The sequence below is a fragment of the Aphidius gifuensis genome, linkage group LG3, assembly GCF_014905175.1.
Source record: "Aphidius gifuensis isolate YNYX2018 linkage group LG3, ASM1490517v1, whole genome shotgun sequence".
Lineage (NCBI taxonomy): Eukaryota > Metazoa > Arthropoda > Insecta > Hymenoptera > Braconidae > Aphidius > Aphidius gifuensis.
The window spans coordinates 24,669,955-24,688,993 of NC_057790.1; the positions used below are offsets into that span (position 1 = coordinate 24,669,955).

Genomic DNA, 19,039 nt, shown 5'->3' on the forward strand with positions numbered 1-19,039 from the left:
TGCAATGTGTGTATCATGTAAAACATACGTGCATTTATTAAATTAAGAATGTCGAAAAATAATAGTGTCAATGGAAATTAATAATGAATCTTAGATAAAATTACGCAACATTATTAAATTTGCTAATCATTAACGGCAAACTGGTGATGACTGTATTATTATTTTATTTTTTTTTTGTAAATTTGGCTCAACCAACTTGATTGCTGCTGTAAAAAAAAAAAAAAAAAAATTAATAAAATAATAAATAAACGATTAGTAAGCCATGAAAAATCTATGTAAGAATAAAATAATTTCTGTGCTATAAAAAAAACAACACCAATTACTTGAAATATTTTCACCTAGTATGTACTGTATTTTTTTTTTTTGCTGTGATAATTTAACTGCGTATAAGTGTTCTATTTTTATTGTCATTTAGTCGGTTTTTTTATCCGTTGAAGAGCTAGAGTCATCATCTTGTAGTTCTGCTTTTAAACATATATCTTTAATAGCCAATGCAACATTTTTATCATCTTCAGATAAATTATCAAGCCATTTTATATCTGCCCTTGACATAATTTGATCTATCACTCGTTGTTTTTTAACTGACATAGGAACATCCATCATCCTTATCCAAATTGCCGGAGTGAGATTCATGAACAACTGGAATTGCAAATAATAATTTGGATAAAAATACCAGTAGCTAGATTTTTAGATAGATATTAATTTAGCCAACCTGATCAAATGGAACATCTTCAATATGAAACATGAGATATGTTAATGGCTTAGTTGAGACAAATAAATCTGTATCAATGTTTTTTTTATCACTACTACTAATTTCTGTATTATTTGCCAAGTTTTTTAATATCGAATTTAAATGTTGCATTATATATTGATGTGATATTTTCAACGATTGTTGTCCCACATTGGTAACCAATACATCATCTGTTAAAACTTCTAACCATGGAATTGACTTGCACATTTCTGGTGGACGAATACGAACACTTTTTTTTTCAATCCTGCAATAATTTTATTCACAAAAAAATATTCTATTATTGTTCTATTGATAATTTAATAATATTATTTTTACCATTCATCAATTTGTTCACACATGAAATTAATTTGTTCTGTATGTTTATTATCAGCATCAATGCTACATAGAGATTCACCAAGTGCAATAGCAGATGCACATTTATCATGAGGATCAAATGAATGTGTTGATGGAATTTCTTGTGGTGCCTTTGCAGGACAATCTGTATTTTTTTTTTTATCAGCAAGTAAAATTGATTCTTCATAAAGTGCTAAATACAAAGCTGTACATAAAATTTGAGTTTTAACTGTTCCGCCAATTGGATGACAATTTGCAGGAATTGCATTTTCCATTTCATTTATCAAGCGGAGAATACCAATTGGAATACACGGTGTTAATTCGGTGAAGCAAACAAGAGCCAAAGACATTGCCTGGTAAATACTTGCTCCTGTCTGAAACCAATTAAAATATGGCTAATTGAAATAATTTATTTTTTCATAAATTCAACTTACATCAACAGCTTCTAAAAGTTGCTCGACAATTGGCAACATTATGTCTTTAAATCCGGCTAAAATTGCATTTAACCATGGAGGTCTTATCTGATTCCAAACCTTTTCGTATAATTAAATTTTTAAATTGCAATTGAATATATTAATTACCAAGTCATTAGAAGATTTATTTATTAACAAATATGACGTACTTACTTGATGCTTACCCAGACAATCTGACCATTGAGGATCACATTTTAAAGCTGGAACGATAATATCAACTGGATCAATTTCAGTTATGACAGATATATACATTAAACTGAAAAGACAAAGTGAAGGTGATGAATCAAGTTCACCATTGTCACAGCCAGCACAAAGAAAACCGGTACATTCATTTATTTTGTAGTCATCTCCAGCATTGTATTTTGAAAAGTTTGGCATCTCTTCTCGTTTATCTGAGCATGTTTCGATTAAATGATTCAGTAACATTCGAGTCAATACAAAATTTTTCATCGATAAGACCTTTAAAGGAATAAATCATCATCATTATTATTCATAATGTAAAATATTAATTTATTTATTTACCTTGAGTACTTGAGTCCAACTTGGTTGAGGTCGATATTTCATAATATTCAATTCAAATATAATCATTTCTTCTTCAGGCAATTGCAATGTACTACTTTCAAATGAAGAGTAACCAAATAATCTAGGAGCTGCAATAAATAGCCAAGTTGCAAGATTAGTTTGTTCTTGAATAATTTTCATATGTTCCAAGCCATTACGACAAACCTGTTGATATATAAATAAATAATATGATAAATAAATAAATAAAAATAAATGATTTAAAGTCAAACGAATGAATTACTTCGTATAAAACTTTTAGTGGAGAACCACGGAGCAAAAGACAAACAAGCAGATGATTACATTTTGCATAAATATCTCTAATTGCTATTGAAGTTTCACCCTTTTCAGGTTGTATACCATTGCAAGTGTTATATACTGCTAAAGTAAGAACAGCTGTACAGCTGAGTACATTAAAAGCATCTGCCCAAAATTGTGGTGATCTTATGAAACTTGGTTTTCCCTAAAATCAACAAAATTTTACTCGAGTGTTGTTTGAGCAACAAAAACAGTTGATTAAATTACAACAACGTACATGAATAAATCGAGTAACAAGAACAGTTAATGACTCATTCAACATGCCAGTGAAAATACGCTGTGCCATTTTAGGTGGTACTGTATTCCACAAGTCCTCTCTTGTTCCTGTTACAATAAAACATCAAAAATTAATACTTTTATATTGAATTATTATCTTTTATGTTGATGCACTCACCTTGCATGTACAACCACCATGTTTGAGTGACGAAAGATGATCGTTCTTTTTCATAAAAACATTTGTCTGTATGCCAACTCAATGAATCAGCTTCATTAAAAATATATAAAAGTATTAAACGACAATGAAGATCAAGAAGACGTTCACCAATTGCTTCAGACATTTCTTGAAATGTTTTATAACACTTGTGAAGTCTCTTTCTGATAAATTAAATATTCAATTTGTATTTTATTTGTTGAAAATATATGTAGTTTAATTTAATATACAAACGTTTTAATTTTTTTTCCAGTATTTTGCTGTGTGTAGCACCACAAGCTGTTACGTAAAAGAGCTGCTGCAGAGCAACAACTGGTGAGAACTGCCAGATCTGCATGATCTAATGATTCTTGAACTAATTTATGCAAATGTTCTAAAAGTACCAGAGTTGAATGAAGATATTAAAATGAGTAAGGTGACTTTTTTCTAGATGATGTTCTTACCAATATATTGTCCAGATGTATCAACAATTAATTTAATAAATTCAGATGGTTTATTTTCTTTTAAAGCTTCTTTATTTTCAATTGTTGATATTTGAGATGAAGCCCAGAGACCAGAATCATGTCGAAATGTTATTAAAAATTCAGCTTCCCACCATTGGACAATTTTAATTGATGCAAATGATGTATAACGTGGAAAATCAAGTTGTCCTCCACTAACTTTTTCACAAATTGATCCTCGTAAAATTGTTTGCGTTGACTGGAAAACAAAAAATTAATTACTAGATGATTCTCAATGGATTGAGATTTAAAAAAGTACTTGTTATTGTTCATGAATCATTGCGAGGCAATGATAAAATTACCTGATAATGTTGCATGTCTCGTTGAAGCAAGATACGAACTTTATCTATAAGATTACCATCTTCCATTATTTCATCCATGATCTGTATTTAAAATTTATTAAAACAATGTAAAAATTATTTTTATAAACACTATTAAATCTCTACCAATTTATACATACTGTAAAAAAATATTATAATTAATATTTAAATAGAAGGTACTTAGTATTTAATAAATTTTTGAATGATGCATCAAGCTGTGCCAATTTACACAATTACATTGACCTAGGTTACCAAACTCTTGATGATATTGATCAAACTTTGTGAAGACATCAACATGATTTACAAGATTAATCAATGATAAACTTTTTTATTTCATTTCGAAACGGAGAGGAGACTTTTCGCTAATTCGAAATTTCAAAACATTTCTATTTCTACACATCTAGGGATATTTTGTTTTTTTATTTTTTAAAAATTATTGTGTTAAGTAGTGTGTGTCTGTGTGTACCAGCTGATCACAGCTATGCATATGTGAGTTATAAATACACACGCAGTTATTTTGGAGCAATTTTTTATTACAACAATGATTTGTTGTTGTAAAATTTAAAACACAAGATTAAATAATTAAAGTACATGTAATATAGATAGCCAATAAAATGGGTGGTGTCATTGCAAGATTATCAAAACCAATACGAACATTTAATATTGAACATCGTGCACAAAAAGTTATCAACAAAAAGCCAGTAGTAGCACCATCATATGAATCAGTAGAGAAGCTAAAAAAAGCCGCTAATGAAAGTAAGATTATAGTTTATTAAAATTAAATTATTGTTTAATATAAAGCATCTTTTTTTAAACATGTATTTTATTGTTGTAGTTAATCCTAATTTTATGAAAGAACATTATGTCAAAGATTCAATTTTAAATGCTCGTTTGAGAGAAGTATACGTGTCATCACACATGAAAGAGGTAAACAATTGTTTATTTAAGATTTATCAATGAATTTATAATTGAAATTTTAATGTTAAATTTATCCAGGCAGTTAGTGAAGATTTTCCAGAAAAACCTATGCCACAAAATCGTCGACATGAACGTGATTTTGACTATGGATTTTGGGAACCAAATGAAATTCCAAAAGGTAATGCAAGATTTCGTGATATTTTGCAGTTGATGTCTGACAACATGAATGATTCTGAAAAATATAATGCAGAAAATTTAGCCTTGAAGTATCAATTAAATCAAAATGATGTTGGTAAGTTAAAAAAAACCCAGAAGAAAATTACTTTTTGATTTGATTGATACTTATGTTTTTATTTAACTTTGTATTATTTTTTTCAGAAAATATATTGGAATATTACAGAGTATTCCAAGTTGTTGTTCCTAAAAAACAAAGCTTTGATGGGATTAAAGTTGCTGATCCACCAATTAGAGCAACCATACGTGATAAATAAAAAGACGAAAATATTTTAGATACTTATTGATGACGTTGAATGGATATTTTAGTAAATCAATTAAATAAATATTTCAAAAAAAAGAAAACTATTGATTTTAATCTTTTTTTTTAAAATTCATTTCAGGTCTTGAAAATGAATTATTTGTTGGAATTAATACTCATCCATGTTATCACTAATGTACTAATTATATTAACAATTTTATCAAGTTTTTTTTAATTATTAAAAAAAAAATCAAATCAATTAAGCTCGGATCAATCACGCGCATGTTAAGAATATTCAATTATTAATTAATAATTCAGAGGTAAATTCATCAATATCAATGAAATTTTTCAGGCAAATACTTAATTAATATATTGAACTTTTAAAAAAAATTTCAAGACTAAACAATCATTATTTATTATAAAAAAAATTATATCAAGTTACTCAATTTTCTCTGATTTTCTCAATCGAAAAACGAGTTTGGATTTGCGCAGTGTCATGCGTAAACAACAAAAACTTAAACAGTCAAATTAGTCGAAAAAAAATAATCAGATCATTCTTTTGGAACCGATTTAAAAATATACAGTAATTGGTGGTTTAAAAAATCTTTTCCTCCAATAGCATTTATCATCCATCGGCCAACAAATACAAACTAACAAATAATTCACACGTATTTTTAGTGACACGTTAGGCCGCCATATTTGAGTATATTTTTCAAGGGGATTCTGGCATCTGGTTGACTGGTGGACTGTCTCTCTACTTTTGTGTGCTTTTGTGTGTGTGCAATCATCACTGATGGTTAAAAAAAATATATATAAAAATTAAAGAAAATAAAAACAATATTGATAAACTATTGCTACATATTGAATATTTCTCCAAGCACTCGTTTAATTATAATTAAATTTAAAAAAACCATTTTGGATAATACAAAAACATTTGGAGTTTCTTTTTTTTTTTTTTTTTTTTTCTTTTTCCCCCGGATATATTTGTGATATATAAAATTGTGATAGATTTTACAACTTGTGAGTAACGGTGTTGAGCAAAGGGGTCGATCTCCGTTGTGTCTGTGTGCTTGACTGCTTGACAAAGAGGTCTTTTGGAGGTGAGACATTTTTCAAAAAAATAATTACATTATTTTTTATTGATATATCATATATTCTTTTTTTATTTCCTCATTTTTTGGCAATGCCAAATGTATGAGTAAACCTAAACAAAGACAAAGTCATTAAAGAAATATTTTTATTTTCTTTTTTTTTTTTTTCATCATTGTCTAGTAACTATTTACATACTTAAATCATCATATAGTTTTATTAAATATACCCTATATATAACCAAGATATTTTATTTGTCTGATTTATTAAAAAAAAAAAAAAAAAAAATCTGATCGCAGAAGAAAGAGCAAGACAGAGAAATATTTATTGAAAAAGATAAAGATAAATTTAAAAAACAACAACTTTTGTGTTTGGTGGATTTGGAGGTCATCGTCATTCAGCGCAGCTTTTTCTTCCTTTGACTTGTTTTGGCAAAACTCAAGTAATACCAAAAAGAACAAAATAAAAAATAATTATTAGTTAAATTAATCAAGCCAGTAAAATGTCCACACCAGCACGACGAAGACTCATGAGAGATTTTAAAAGGTATTATCAATATTTTATATTTAACTACAACAAAGAAAATTTATTTGTTTTAATCTTTATCAATTTATTGAAGTGTTTTTTTTTTTTATCATTAAACTAAATATGACATTTATTTTTATATAATCTTATTATTGACTTTTTTTGCAATAAGACAATTGTTTATTATTATTTATTATAAATTCATGATGAAGCCATGATTAAGCATATTTTAAAAATATTTAATTTATTTATTGTTATTGATTTTGTTTATTTAAATTATTTGCTTAAATTTTTTATAATTTAATTTAATTAATTTAAAGTGTCTTTTAGAGTATTTATAAAATGACATTAATGTATTTTTTATCAAACTTTTAATTGTCACTAATTGTTGTTATTATTGGAAAATTAATAATTATGTTTTATAGGTTACAAGAAGATCCACCTACTGGTGTATCAGGCGCTCCAACTGACAACAATATTATGATTTGGAATGCAGTTATATTTGGGTACGTTGTTTATATGAAAATTAATTAATTTATTGATAAATTGTTAATGAAAAATATTTATTTATTTAATTATAGACCACATGACACACCTTTTGAAGATGGTACATTCAAATTAACAATAGAGTTTACAGAAGAATATCCAAATAAACCACCAACAGTTCGTTTTGTTAGTAAAATGTTTCATCCAAATGTATATGCTGATGGTGGAATATGTCTTGATATTTTGCAAAATCGTTGGAGTCCAACCTATGATGTTTCTGCTATATTGACATCAATTCAGGTAAATTAAATAATTTATTAAATCATTCATCTATGTATGTCATTGCATGATTTAAAAAGCTAAAATATATTTATTATTTTCGTGGCATGTTTAAAGTCAAATTTAAGTTTATAAAAAAATGATTCTCATTAGTAAAAATAAACTGAAAAAAAAAAATAAATATCATTACCACCGTAACAGCGATTGCAATTAATCTAAAGTCTTCGATTAACTATTAAAATTTAAACAATTTTTTTATGTTTTTTTTTTTAAATTAATTAAACATAGAATATTTTATATTTTATCACGTTTTATCATCATTGTGTGAGAAAGATAATTATTTTGTGTTAAAAATTATTGATAAATTACGTTTGGATGATTTTTGTTTTTTTTTTTCTTTGTTAATCATTAGAAAATTGTTGTTTAAAATTAAAATTAAATAAAGTAGTAATTTGGATAAATTGACTTGTATTATTGCAGTCGCTGTTAAGTGATCCAAATCCAAATTCACCTGCCAACTCAATGGCAGCACAGCTTTATAAAGAGAATCGACGCGAGTACGAGAAACGAGTAAAGGCGTGCGTGGAGCAAAGTTTTGTCGATTAGTATCAACAACATGACTTAAGTCATGATGAATCATCAACATCAATATTATATATTAAATAATTAATAATAAATTAAAATTCAGCATTATATTGAAGTTATTTATGCTAAATGTTTAGCCAATATTTCACTTCATAAATTAATTAATGCAGAAAAAAAAAATAGGAATAAATAAGATAAAGATTTTTAAAAAATAATCAATTAACTAATCCCACTTATAATATTGATTGAAATTAATTTTTAGAGCTATGACATAAAAAGAAAAAAAATCATATATTTATATCGATAAATTTGAGAAAATGAAAGAAGAAAAATTTGAGGAGAAAAAAAAAATATAAAAATATGAAACAATTAGTAATTAATTATTTCATTTTAGAATATTAATCGTAATAATTAGAGCTGTTTTTATTTTCATTGTTGATCTGATTAAATTAAGATGAATTTCGTTGTTTTTTTTTTTTTTTTGGCAGGATTTAATTATATACTTGATATTATTCCTGAATAGAGTTAATAATAAAATTTAAAATATAATAAATTAACTAAAATTATAAAATAAAAATTAATTGTAAAAAAAAAAAATTGATGGGTGTATTTTTTTCATGATGAATTTGATTATATTTTCAGTCACTTTTGGATGAACCAAATCCAAATTCACCAGCAAATTCATTGGCTGCACAATTATATCAAGAAAATAAACGTGAATATGAAAAACGTGTTGCTACTGTTGTTGAACAATCATGGTTAAATTTCCAAGAAAGCCATGTGGAGGATCCACGCTGACATCAAACTCGTACCAGCACTTTTTTTAAAAATAAAATCTAATAACATTAATCAATACTTGAATTGCCAGATAAAAAAAAATTTATCAAAACTAGATTCTTTCACAATCACTTGTTAATTTAAAATGATTCTTCTGTTACCAAAATATTTTGTCAAGCGAAAAAAAAATGATCAAGATAAACACAAGAAATGAGTTTTATTTTTATTGAAATTATATTTTTTAAATTAGTTTCTGATATTTGCTGGTTTAATGTTTAGGAACATAAACATTACAATTACTTTTTTTTTTTTAATTTATACAAATTTTTTTATGTTTATTATCATGTTTTTATTTTTAAAAATAATATAAATAATTATTTTTCATTACAAAAATTAACGTGTGATGATTAATAATAAAACCACAATAATTTGAAAATTTTTAATTTTCATTAAATATTAAGATAATTTGAAATGTAGGTATAATTTTCAAAAAGCTTATAATAAAATGTTGAATACAATAACAAAATAAATACTAATTGTTGATAAATTTAAAAAAAAAACAAAACAAAATATTTTATATTTTGCTATGAATTTGTTTAAATATTCTTAATTAATATAAAATTTTTTACAATTTTTTTTTTTGTTAATAATAATCCAATACAAATATTAAAAAAAAAAAAAAGCTAAGTATAAAAAAATAATTAAGTTTATGACAAGAAATTCATTATTATTATTATTTTTTTTTTAGTTTAATCTTAAGTATGAAAACTAGATGACGATGATGACGATGATGATATTTCTTGTCGAAAAAATAAACAAATGATTCAAGATGAAAATTTATAAATGGAAATTAATGCTACGATTTTTCTTCTTTCTCTTTATTGTAACGTTCTAGTTCTTTGAGAAATTGTGCTTTAGGTTTCATGATGTTTGGTCTATCACCACGACATTTTGGACAAAACCATTTGCCTTTTGGTTTTGTGCTTAAAGAAACACATGAAAAATGAAACCATTCAATTGGACATAAATCATTATCACAGAGTATCATTTCACCATATGATATTTGATCACATAGACAATATGTTGGTTCATCTGGATCAATAGTAATATCATCTTCTGGTGGTGGTGGTGTATCTTCTCTCTGTTGATTTTGTTGATTACCACCTTGACGTGCCTTTCGTTTTTTCTTTTTACCAGCTGTTGCTGTTGTTGTCTTTTTAGTATTACCATTACTATTTTGTGGTAATGTCGTTGAACGATTTTCATTCATCACAATGATATCCATTGAATTTGCTGTTTCAACTAATGTTTCTGTTCTCGTTCTACGAGCACGTTTTGACTGACGATCAATGTTATTTACACTTCCAGTTGTTGTAATGTTTGTAGTTGAATTTGATTCACGTGCTGGTTCATTTGTTTCTTGTTCTTTACCAACATCTTTAAACAAAAATGAAACAATAATGAAACAACATGGTAGACTAATTAAATTAACCAAATAGATAAAACAAATTTAACTTACCTAAATTACGATAATCAAGATCTAATTGACGTGTTTTATTTTCAATAAGATCATGAATTTGTTGAACAATTTGTAGCTTTTCATCACCAATTTCTTGTGCTGATATTAATGATTGTTGAACTCGTGCAAGTGTACGACGACGAACTGTTGAATCTATATCACTCACTAGTAATTCTTGATATTCATCAACTTCACGTAGATATGCTAAACAAAATAATTAATATTTTTTTAAATAAATAATAACCTCGAATGATTTTAATTAAACTTACTTTGACAAGTAGCATCTAATTCACGTAAACGTGATACATGCCTTTGAATATCGTTGGGAAGATTTTCAACACAATCAAGATAATTTTCAATAAATGTTGCTGAGTAAAGTGCCTCAACAACAGCTTGATTCAACATTTTTTACTTTTTATTTATAATATTTATTAATTATCTATTTAATAATACATTTATAATACAAAATGAAAGCCATTAATGCAAAACTGAATGCAACTGGAAACTGTGAATGTAATGTTTATAACATACGCTTCTTTTCTCTCTCTCCTCTCCTCTCTCTGCCCCACGGCCCACATAGTTGATCGTCAAGGTGAATTTACACCAATATTTGTCGTCGTCCAAAATGTAAAAACACACGGCCATCTTGAAGACACTGAATGTTGTTTTTTTTTTAATGTTTTTATTTTGATGTTTTGGAAAATTGTTTGAAATTTTTTTATCATCATGTCACTCTTAAATATCAATGATAATGATTTTATATCAGATCAATTTTCATACGAAGGAAATAATATCCTAGATTTTTTTGACGAAAGTAATTTTGTTTTTATTTTTATTTAACAATAACAATTGTATCCAGACAAAATGATTCCTAATTATTGTTGATATTTTTTCAGACATGGTATTAAATAATCAACCTGAGCTAAAAATCATAGATCAGCCAGTAGACAAATATAGATTTAGATACATGTCTGAATGGGTGGGCACCCATGGCAGTCTTGGAAGCACAAATACAAGAAAAAAACAAGGACCAACAGTCAAGGTGCTTACAGCTAACTACAGCTAACACATTTTAATTTGTTATAAAATTTTATTTATTTATTAAATATGATAAATTATTACAGCTGGAAAATTATTCTGGACAATCAGCAATTATTCGATGTACATTGTCAACAACAGATAATAATCGTAGAGATGTTCATGCACATCGTCTTGTCACAAAAGAGGGAAATTCTGAGGATGATGAACCTTATGATATTGAAGTTAATGAAAATAATAATTGGACAGCTTCATTTGATGGCATCGGGATAATTCATACAGCAAAAAAAAATATAAAAACAGAATTAATCAAAAAAATGCAACGTAATTCTCTTGATAAACTTAGATATCAAAAAAAAAAAATTGACGTTAAACTTTCACAGCTAGAAGAGAGTAATATTAAAATGAATGCTGAAAAAATACAAAAATGGATTGACTTAAATAGTGCTGCACTTTGTTTTCGTGCATATAAACTTGATGATAATAAAATTTTACATCCAATAACAGATCCAGTGTACTCTGATGCAATAAAAAATACAAAAAGTGCATTAACTGGAGAATTAAAAATTTGTCGAATTGATAAAGTAACAGGCAGTTGTCTGGGTGGAGAAGACGTTTTTCTCCTAGTAGAAAAAGTGTCTAAGAAACATATTAAAGTAAAATTTTTCGAGATTGATGATGACGACGAAGAAACATGGTGTGATTATGGAAAATTTACTGAACTTGATGTTCATCATCAGTATGCAATTGTGTTTCGTACACCAGCTTATAAAGATCGGCAATTGACTGAAGAAAAAGTTGTCTTTATTCAACTTGAAAGAACAACAGATGGAGATTCTTCTGAGCCTGTAAAATTTACATATCAACCAACAGATTCATTGAGATTAAGAAAACGTCCAAGAATATCAACAACTGACACTACAATGTTTACATCAGGAGAATTATCACCTGAAAAAAATAATTTGTCGCATGAAGAAGTGATACTTACTGATCCTAAAACTATTCCAAACTTTGATGCAGTATTTTTCGACGAATATTTTCAAGTACTTCAAGAAGATGAAAGTACTTCATCACTTTGTACTGATAGTAAAACTTGTCAAAGTCCAACACCATCATCAGATGATGATGATGATGATGAATTTGCTCCATCAATACTGAGAAAAGTTATCAATGAAATTAAAAAAAATCCTAAAGATACAAAAGAAGTTATGAAATATTTAAAAGAACGAACACACTTGGGTGATACTTTTTTACACTCAGCATTGCGTTACAATCAAGACAAAGTCTTGAAATGTTTTTTAAATATTATTGCAAGTCGCAGAGACCTTAAATATCTTGTCAACATGAAAAATGACAAAGGGCAAACACCATTACATTATGCAGTAATTTTAAATCAGCCAGCAATTGTTGATGAACTTTTAACTCTTGGTGCTAATCCTGATTTATGTGACAATAACAAATTATCAGTGATTCATGAATCTGTAAAGGATGATGATACATTGGAGTGTCTTAATATGTTGATAAAAGCACAAGCAAATACTGAGTATGAAGATGTTACAGGTAAAACTGCATTACATCTTGCAGCTGAAAGTGGTTCAATTGGTGCTCTTGATATTCTTGTAAGAGCTAATGCTGATGTTAATAAAATTGAAAAAATATGTGGACGTACAGCATTGTATATTGCAGTTGAGCGTGGACATGCTAAAATTGTTGAATATCTTCTTGAAAAAACTAATATTAATATTGATCAAGAAAGTTATTATGGTAATACAGCTGTTGATGCTGCTCTTGCAAGATCACCAGGAGCAAAAACAAATGAAATAATAAGTCTGCTCGAAAAACATGGAGCTAATATTAACGTTAATAATAACAATGATGATACTGACAGTGATAGTGATGATCATGAAGACTAGAGACCACTCTCTAGTCTCCATTGTGATGATGACAATTCACCTTCACCTCCAAGTGCATCTTGTACTTTTAATTTTAATTCAAATGACAAAAAACAATCAAGACAATCATGACAATAATTCTTGTCTAGATGACTATAAGATTAAAAAGTTGGTAGACATTTTAAACATCAACAATAAATAAAAAATAATTGCTGATAAAATTAACTGCAGTTATTTATCAACAACTTTTAAAAATCTTCAAAAATTACATGATCTATTTGTTGAGCTAATGATGATTGATGCTGAAAATTTTATTCATCAAATTATCAATAAGTATTCAACGAAAAAAAATCAAGTTAATGACGTTATATATTTTATAAAAATTGTTTTTTATTTTTATATTTATTAATTTTAATAAAATTATTAATAAAGAAACTGATATATATTATATAAGTCATATTTGTTATTATTATTATTAATAATATTTTAGGATTCACTATTTTACTATTACATTATAGATATATTTTTATTTTTGTCTTTGTTACATTTATTAATTTCGCTATGCTATTTTAACTTAGCATACATACAGATAATTATTTAACAGATGTAATGATGAGTGACAAATTAAAAACAAGATAATTATAAATTGTAATATATATTTTTTTTTAATTTTAATGAATTCATTGAGTCTGTCAAATTAAATTATATATTCCAACTTTTATTTTATACACATTTTATTTCATCCGAGTGTCAGCTGCATTTCACCATCCAATTGAAAATTTATTTAATTTTTTTTTCTTTATATTTTTAATTAGATAGAAGAAAAAAAAGCTAAGAAGTTAGATGAAAAAATGCAGTAGACGATAAATATTTGTAGGAATGTTGAAAAAAGAAAAGAAATTTTTTTATTTTATTTTTCTCTGAAGATTTCTTTGATTTATATTTATTCGACAGACTCTTAATATTAATTTTCGAAAATTTTGAAGGCATCTTGAATTAAGATATATGTATACAGTCGTACTTAACTCATCAATCTTGTTAGCTTTCATATCAACTCTATAGAAAAATAACGAATAAACTTGCATTCAATCATTTATTTATTTAAACTCTATGTTAATTCAAATAAAATTAAAAAAAAAAAAATATATATATCCGCAATTTCCGTTTATATTCAACGAACAGTATCAAATGTTCTTAATTAATTATTTTTATTAAATCTTTACCCAATAATAAAAAAAAATAAACTACTATTTTAAAATAAAAAAGAAAAAAAAAAAAAGAATAAATAATTTTTTTTTTCTTCTTTTTCTTTATCAATGTAATTTCATTTAAAATATAATCAAAAGTTTGATACGTGAATAATAATGAATAATGGCTTAAATAAATTTTTTTTTTTTTTTAAAACATCAAGTTCTTTTTCTTATCTTTATAACGATGGATTGTCCCACTTGGGTCCTTTGGTGACCAAAATTTCGGCATATGAATATTCTTGATTTAATTCTACAACTTGGAATTTTTTCAAAACTAATAATGTATAAAATTTTTGTGCAGCTTGTTTACGTAAATTTTTCGATGCAATTTCTGATAATGTAAGTCTGTCTTTAATATCAAGTTTACTTTTAATAGCTGTGTACATATTTGCAGCTCTTTTATTAACAACACGTTCTTCAAATTGTTCATATGTTTCATCAACTTGTTGTTCATCTGTTGGACCAGCTGAATGTGGAAATTCATAATCATCTGGATTCCATGGTGTTGCTGGTCCTCGTTCTGATATTCCACCAGGTGTATGAACAGGTTGTTGTTGATCATCAATACCAGGAAATGATTGTTGATTTGATGTATGATCATATCCCATATTATCCATTTCTGGCATTTCAGGTATTTCCGAATTAATATGTTGTTGTGGTGTTGGTGTTGGTGGTGGTTGCTGATGTTGTTGTTGTTGTAGTTCTTCTTCTTGTTGTTGTTGTTGATGATCATGTGTTATTGATGGTTGTACATTTTCATCTGCTACACAACTAAGAGCATTATCAGGATTATCAAATGTATTATTTATTTGTGATTCAGATGCTCGTATATTATCAATTTGATTTGTTTCATTATTAATTATTGATGATTCATCTTGTATACTGCTAACTTCAGGTACAGCTGGTTCAATTTGTGATACAGATTCAATGTCATGTGTTGGTGATGGTTGTGGTGGTACTATTGGAATATCAAAGTTTGTTGGATGTTCCATTAATTGTTTTGGTGCTGTTGTATTAACAAGATCATCATCAATTGGTGTTTTACGTTTACGATTTTGACGTTTTGTTGTTATTCCACTTTGATCTAAATTTTGTAATTCAAGTGGTTCAGCTTCTGGTACTTCACGCATTTGTTCAAGTGGCATTGCATCATCTTCAATTCTAACTCTATCAAATTCTTCATGATCATATGATCTACTTGTTAAATGTCTTTGATAATTTTTAAATAAATTTCTAGATGGTATTGGTCGTCCAGGTAAAGCAAATAATTTTTCAACACCACCAGTTTCTTTCCAATGCATTAAACGTTTTGTTGGTGGTGCAAGATCAAGTGTTGTTATAATATCACTTGTATCAGATAATTGTGCTTTCATTTCTTCACCAGATATATTTTTAACTTCATCAACAATTAATTTACGTTTACGTTTAGCTTTTGTAAAACCTTTTAATGCTGATGCATCAACTGGTGCAAGAGCAAAACTTTCTTCTTCATCATGTACAAGAGTTGTATGATCTTGATTAACTGGTGCCTCTTCAGGATTATCCAGTTGATTTAATTCTTCAGATACTTGTGGTGCTGGTGTAAATCTATGACTTGCAACACTTATTCTACCACCAATACCACCACTACCACTACCACCAGCACCACCACCACCAATAGCATCATCATTAACATTTGTAACTGGTGTATTTGGTCTTGATCCATCACTACTCATACCACCCATTGGTGAACCAACTGGCATACCACCAAAATGATCACCAATTTCATCATCTGAATCATCACGTACTGATTGTTCACCTGGTGCAATTATTTTATTATTATCTTGTTGTTCTGTTATATGATCAATATCTGTATTTGAAGTTTCAGGCATTGGTGCTTCATCAAATAAACCACCTTCAAATAGACCACCTGATATCATATCTTGTCCAAGTGAACCACCAAAACCATCATCACGTATTGGTGTATCAATATCCATTGGTTGTACTGTTGATGATGTACCTGGTATTGGTTCTTTATCTTTTATCTCAAGTGAAGGCTCAATACTTGGACCATCACTAAATAATAAATGACTTTGATCCATTGGTGTTTCCATTGTTATATTTTGATGACGTAAAAGTTCTGGTGCTTCAGCATCAAAACTCATATCACCAAAACCTTGATCATGTGTTACAAGACTTAAATTACCATAATCTTCACGCATTGTTATTTCTTCAGCTCGCGATTGATTTAATGAAAATTGTGCTTCAATATCAACGTCTTTTAATTCAGGCATTGCTGTATCAAAATCATGAAATACTTCTGGCAGTGTGATTGCATTAACTGCTGCTTCTCTATGTTCTTCTGGTAAATCAACCATTCCTGGTCTAAATGCCATTTTAATTTTGACAAAGGCTTCATTACAATCAGCAAGTAGATATTTTGCTTTTCTTGAATATATTCGAACAACACCAAGAAGAAGATGTCCAGATGTTCTGAGTGCCATCTTTACCTACAAATTTAATGAATTGAAATTAATTTACATTTTGTTGCAACTACATAATATGCCTATCTATATAATTTATTGTTTAAATTATTTACCTTTGGTTGTAAAATACCATCAACTGATTTTTCAATATTTGTCTCAAATACATGGGCTTTTGTTAATTTTTTATCCCAATGAGCTGCCAACCAAATTCGAGCCAAAGGCCCTTTTTTGGCCAACACAAAATGAGCATAAAACATGATTGTTTAATGTTCTATATCCAGTTTTTTAACTAAAATAAAAAACAAAACACAAATATGGTTGGATCATCACAGTTAGAATTTATAAAAATTTTAAAAATTAAAAAAATATATTTTTAAATAATTATATTGTTTTTAACAATTAAATTCAATGTAGGTATATAAAAAAATCATGTAAATATTGAAGTAAATAAATAACAACAAATTCATTTAATTTATGGTATATGATGATTTTGTCAACAAATATAATCAAGATGGCGTGATTCAGTCACAATTTTGGCGGTTACGTGTTATGATATTTTTGTTTTTACATAAAATTACAATTATAAATAATAATTACCGATAATTTTCACTTTACTACGTCAAGTAACACAACAAATTAACATTTTTTTGTTAATTAATTATTAATTAATGTTATTTATTTTTGAATAACGGATTATTTTTTTTTTTTATCTCAATAATTACTGCAGAGGTGGTGCACATAAAACCAGCGCACACAGAGCGCGTCACTTTCATCTGTGTGTTGGTGGTTTACACTGTTTGTTAAATTGACAAAAGCTAAAGCTTGTTTTACAACAGAATATGAACATTGCGTCATTGGCAAAAAAAAAAAACCCTAAATTGCCCGGTGATTCGAACCAATTTGAATTGCAGAATTCGTTAATCAGTATTTTGTTTATTTTTTTTTTAATAATTGTTAATGTATTTTCTAATTATTTGTTTGTTTTTTTTTACACAAACGCACACGAATAATTGTTTAATAGTTGTAATATTTTTCAGGTGTACGTATCATCCAAGACCAACTCTTGACTCGTCAATTACTTTTTTTTTTTAAAACCTTATTAAATGTAAATAAAACTTACTTAATCATTCGTATTATATATTAATATTTAAATAGAAAAATTTGATTGAAAATATTTGGCTTTAGAAAAATAAGACTTTTTTTTTAATATTAGCTATGATAATTTATATTTTTTATTTCAAATAATTTTACAAACGAATGCATATATATATCACCTGAAATGCCACAGCGTATCTTCATATTCTATTATTTTAACGAAATACAATCGTTATAAATTTATAAAAATATGTATATAGACTTTTTTATCCAAAATAATTTTTTTATCAACCGAGTATTACACAATTAATTGCTAATTATCACCAACCAATGATTTCCTCATGTTCTGTTATGAAATCACAATCTGGAATAAATATGTCTAAATAAGGTGACTCATATTGTTCGATACCTGCAGGTAATGTTGGTTGAATTCCTAATTTCAATTTTATTTGTCGATTTCTTGATATTTCTGCTGCTTTTTTTATGAATTTAGAAGTTATAGCTGATCCTCTAATGTAAAATTCTTCTATTTCTGGTGAATTTTCAAGAATTTTGGTGACTGAATAATCAGTAATTTTATTACTGTATGGTAAACATAATATCTTGAAGTTTTTGAGCAATATAAGTGAAGATTCAGGAACGTCACTATGGCCCATAATATTAAGGTATAATAAATTATTCATCTTTGAAATGGCTATTATACCAGGTTCGGTTACCAGTTCACACGATACCTTTAATGATTGTAATTGCCCCATGCAATTGGCAATATTATATAAACAATCATTTGTAACGTGGTATAACAATTCTAAATGCGTAACACGTTCATACAGATATAGCGAACTAGGACAGCCCCAACGCAAAACTTCATCGTGTATACTGTATAATATTTGAGAATTTCTCAGATACATGAATAAATTATCATCAATTTCAAAACCAAAAAGTTCAATTGTTTTCAAGGCCTTT

At 27.3% G+C, this 19,039-nt stretch overlaps 6 protein-coding genes across 7 annotated transcripts; 3 read left to right on the forward strand and 3 right to left on the reverse strand.

Moving 5' to 3' along the window:
- Window positions 1-411: 411 nt before the first annotated feature.
- On the reverse strand, window positions 412-3,743 carry LOC122851092. Its single transcript, XM_044150140.1, has 12 exons — window positions 3,666-3,743; window positions 3,307-3,562; window positions 3,098-3,236; window positions 2,828-3,027; window positions 2,651-2,757; window positions 2,360-2,578; window positions 2,080-2,283; window positions 1,711-2,016; window positions 1,519-1,617; window positions 1,067-1,458; window positions 713-995; window positions 412-639 (listed from the first exon to the last, which is right to left on the reverse strand). Exons 1-12 carry the CDS (start codon window positions 3,741-3,743, stop codon window positions 412-414), a joined length of 2,511 nt encoding a protein of 836 aa, XP_044006075.1.
- Window positions 3,744-4,146: 403 nt separating this feature from the next.
- Window positions 4,147-5,153, forward strand: LOC122853157 (protein NDUFAF4 homolog). The gene is made up of 4 exons (XM_044153447.1): window positions 4,147-4,439; window positions 4,519-4,610; window positions 4,680-4,893; window positions 4,980-5,153. Exons 1-4 carry the CDS (start codon window positions 4,298-4,300, stop codon window positions 5,090-5,092), a joined length of 561 nt encoding a protein of 186 aa, XP_044009382.1. The 5' UTR covers window positions 4,147-4,297; the 3' UTR covers window positions 5,093-5,153.
- Window positions 5,154-5,617: 464 nt separating this feature from the next.
- On the forward strand, window positions 5,618-9,516 carry LOC122853158 (ubiquitin-conjugating enzyme E2-17 kDa). Of its 2 annotated transcripts, none has more exons than XM_044153449.1 (5): window positions 5,618-6,176; window positions 6,465-6,711; window positions 7,116-7,196; window positions 7,272-7,476; window positions 7,936-8,745. In XM_044153449.1, exons 2-5 carry the CDS (start codon window positions 6,668-6,670, stop codon window positions 8,059-8,061), a joined length of 456 nt encoding a protein of 151 aa, XP_044009384.1. In that variant the 5' UTR covers window positions 5,618-6,176; window positions 6,465-6,667; the 3' UTR covers window positions 8,062-8,745. The 2 variants fall into 2 exon arrangements, with proteins under 2 accessions (XP_044009384.1, XP_044009383.1); XM_044153448.1 differs by having other exon boundaries at window positions 5,623-6,176; window positions 8,683-9,516.
- On the reverse strand, window positions 9,090-10,853 carry LOC122853156 (inhibitor of growth protein 1). The gene is made up of 3 exons (XM_044153446.1): window positions 10,606-10,853; window positions 10,337-10,540; window positions 9,090-10,254 (listed from the first exon to the last, which is right to left on the reverse strand). Exons 1-3 carry the CDS (start codon window positions 10,739-10,741, stop codon window positions 9,674-9,676), a joined length of 921 nt encoding a protein of 306 aa, XP_044009381.1. The 5' UTR covers window positions 10,742-10,853; the 3' UTR covers window positions 9,090-9,673.
- Window positions 10,854-10,947: 94 nt separating this feature from the next.
- On the forward strand, window positions 10,948-14,185 carry LOC122853155 (nuclear factor NF-kappa-B p105 subunit). The gene is made up of 3 exons (XM_044153445.1): window positions 10,948-11,150; window positions 11,233-11,378; window positions 11,461-14,185. The coding sequence occupies exons 1-3, from the start codon at window positions 11,063-11,065 to the stop codon at window positions 13,285-13,287; spliced, it is 2,061 nt and encodes a 686-aa protein (XP_044009380.1). The 5' UTR covers window positions 10,948-11,062; the 3' UTR covers window positions 13,288-14,185.
- LOC122853154 (double-strand-break repair protein rad21 homolog) lies at window positions 13,958-17,776 on the reverse strand. Its single transcript, XM_044153443.1, has 3 exons — window positions 17,579-17,776; window positions 17,095-17,270; window positions 13,958-17,005 (listed from the first exon to the last, which is right to left on the reverse strand). Exons 2-3 carry the CDS (start codon window positions 17,236-17,238, stop codon window positions 14,693-14,695), a joined length of 2,457 nt encoding a protein of 818 aa, XP_044009378.1. The 5' UTR covers window positions 17,239-17,270; window positions 17,579-17,776; the 3' UTR covers window positions 13,958-14,692.
- Window positions 17,777-19,039: the final 1,263 nt, after the last annotated feature.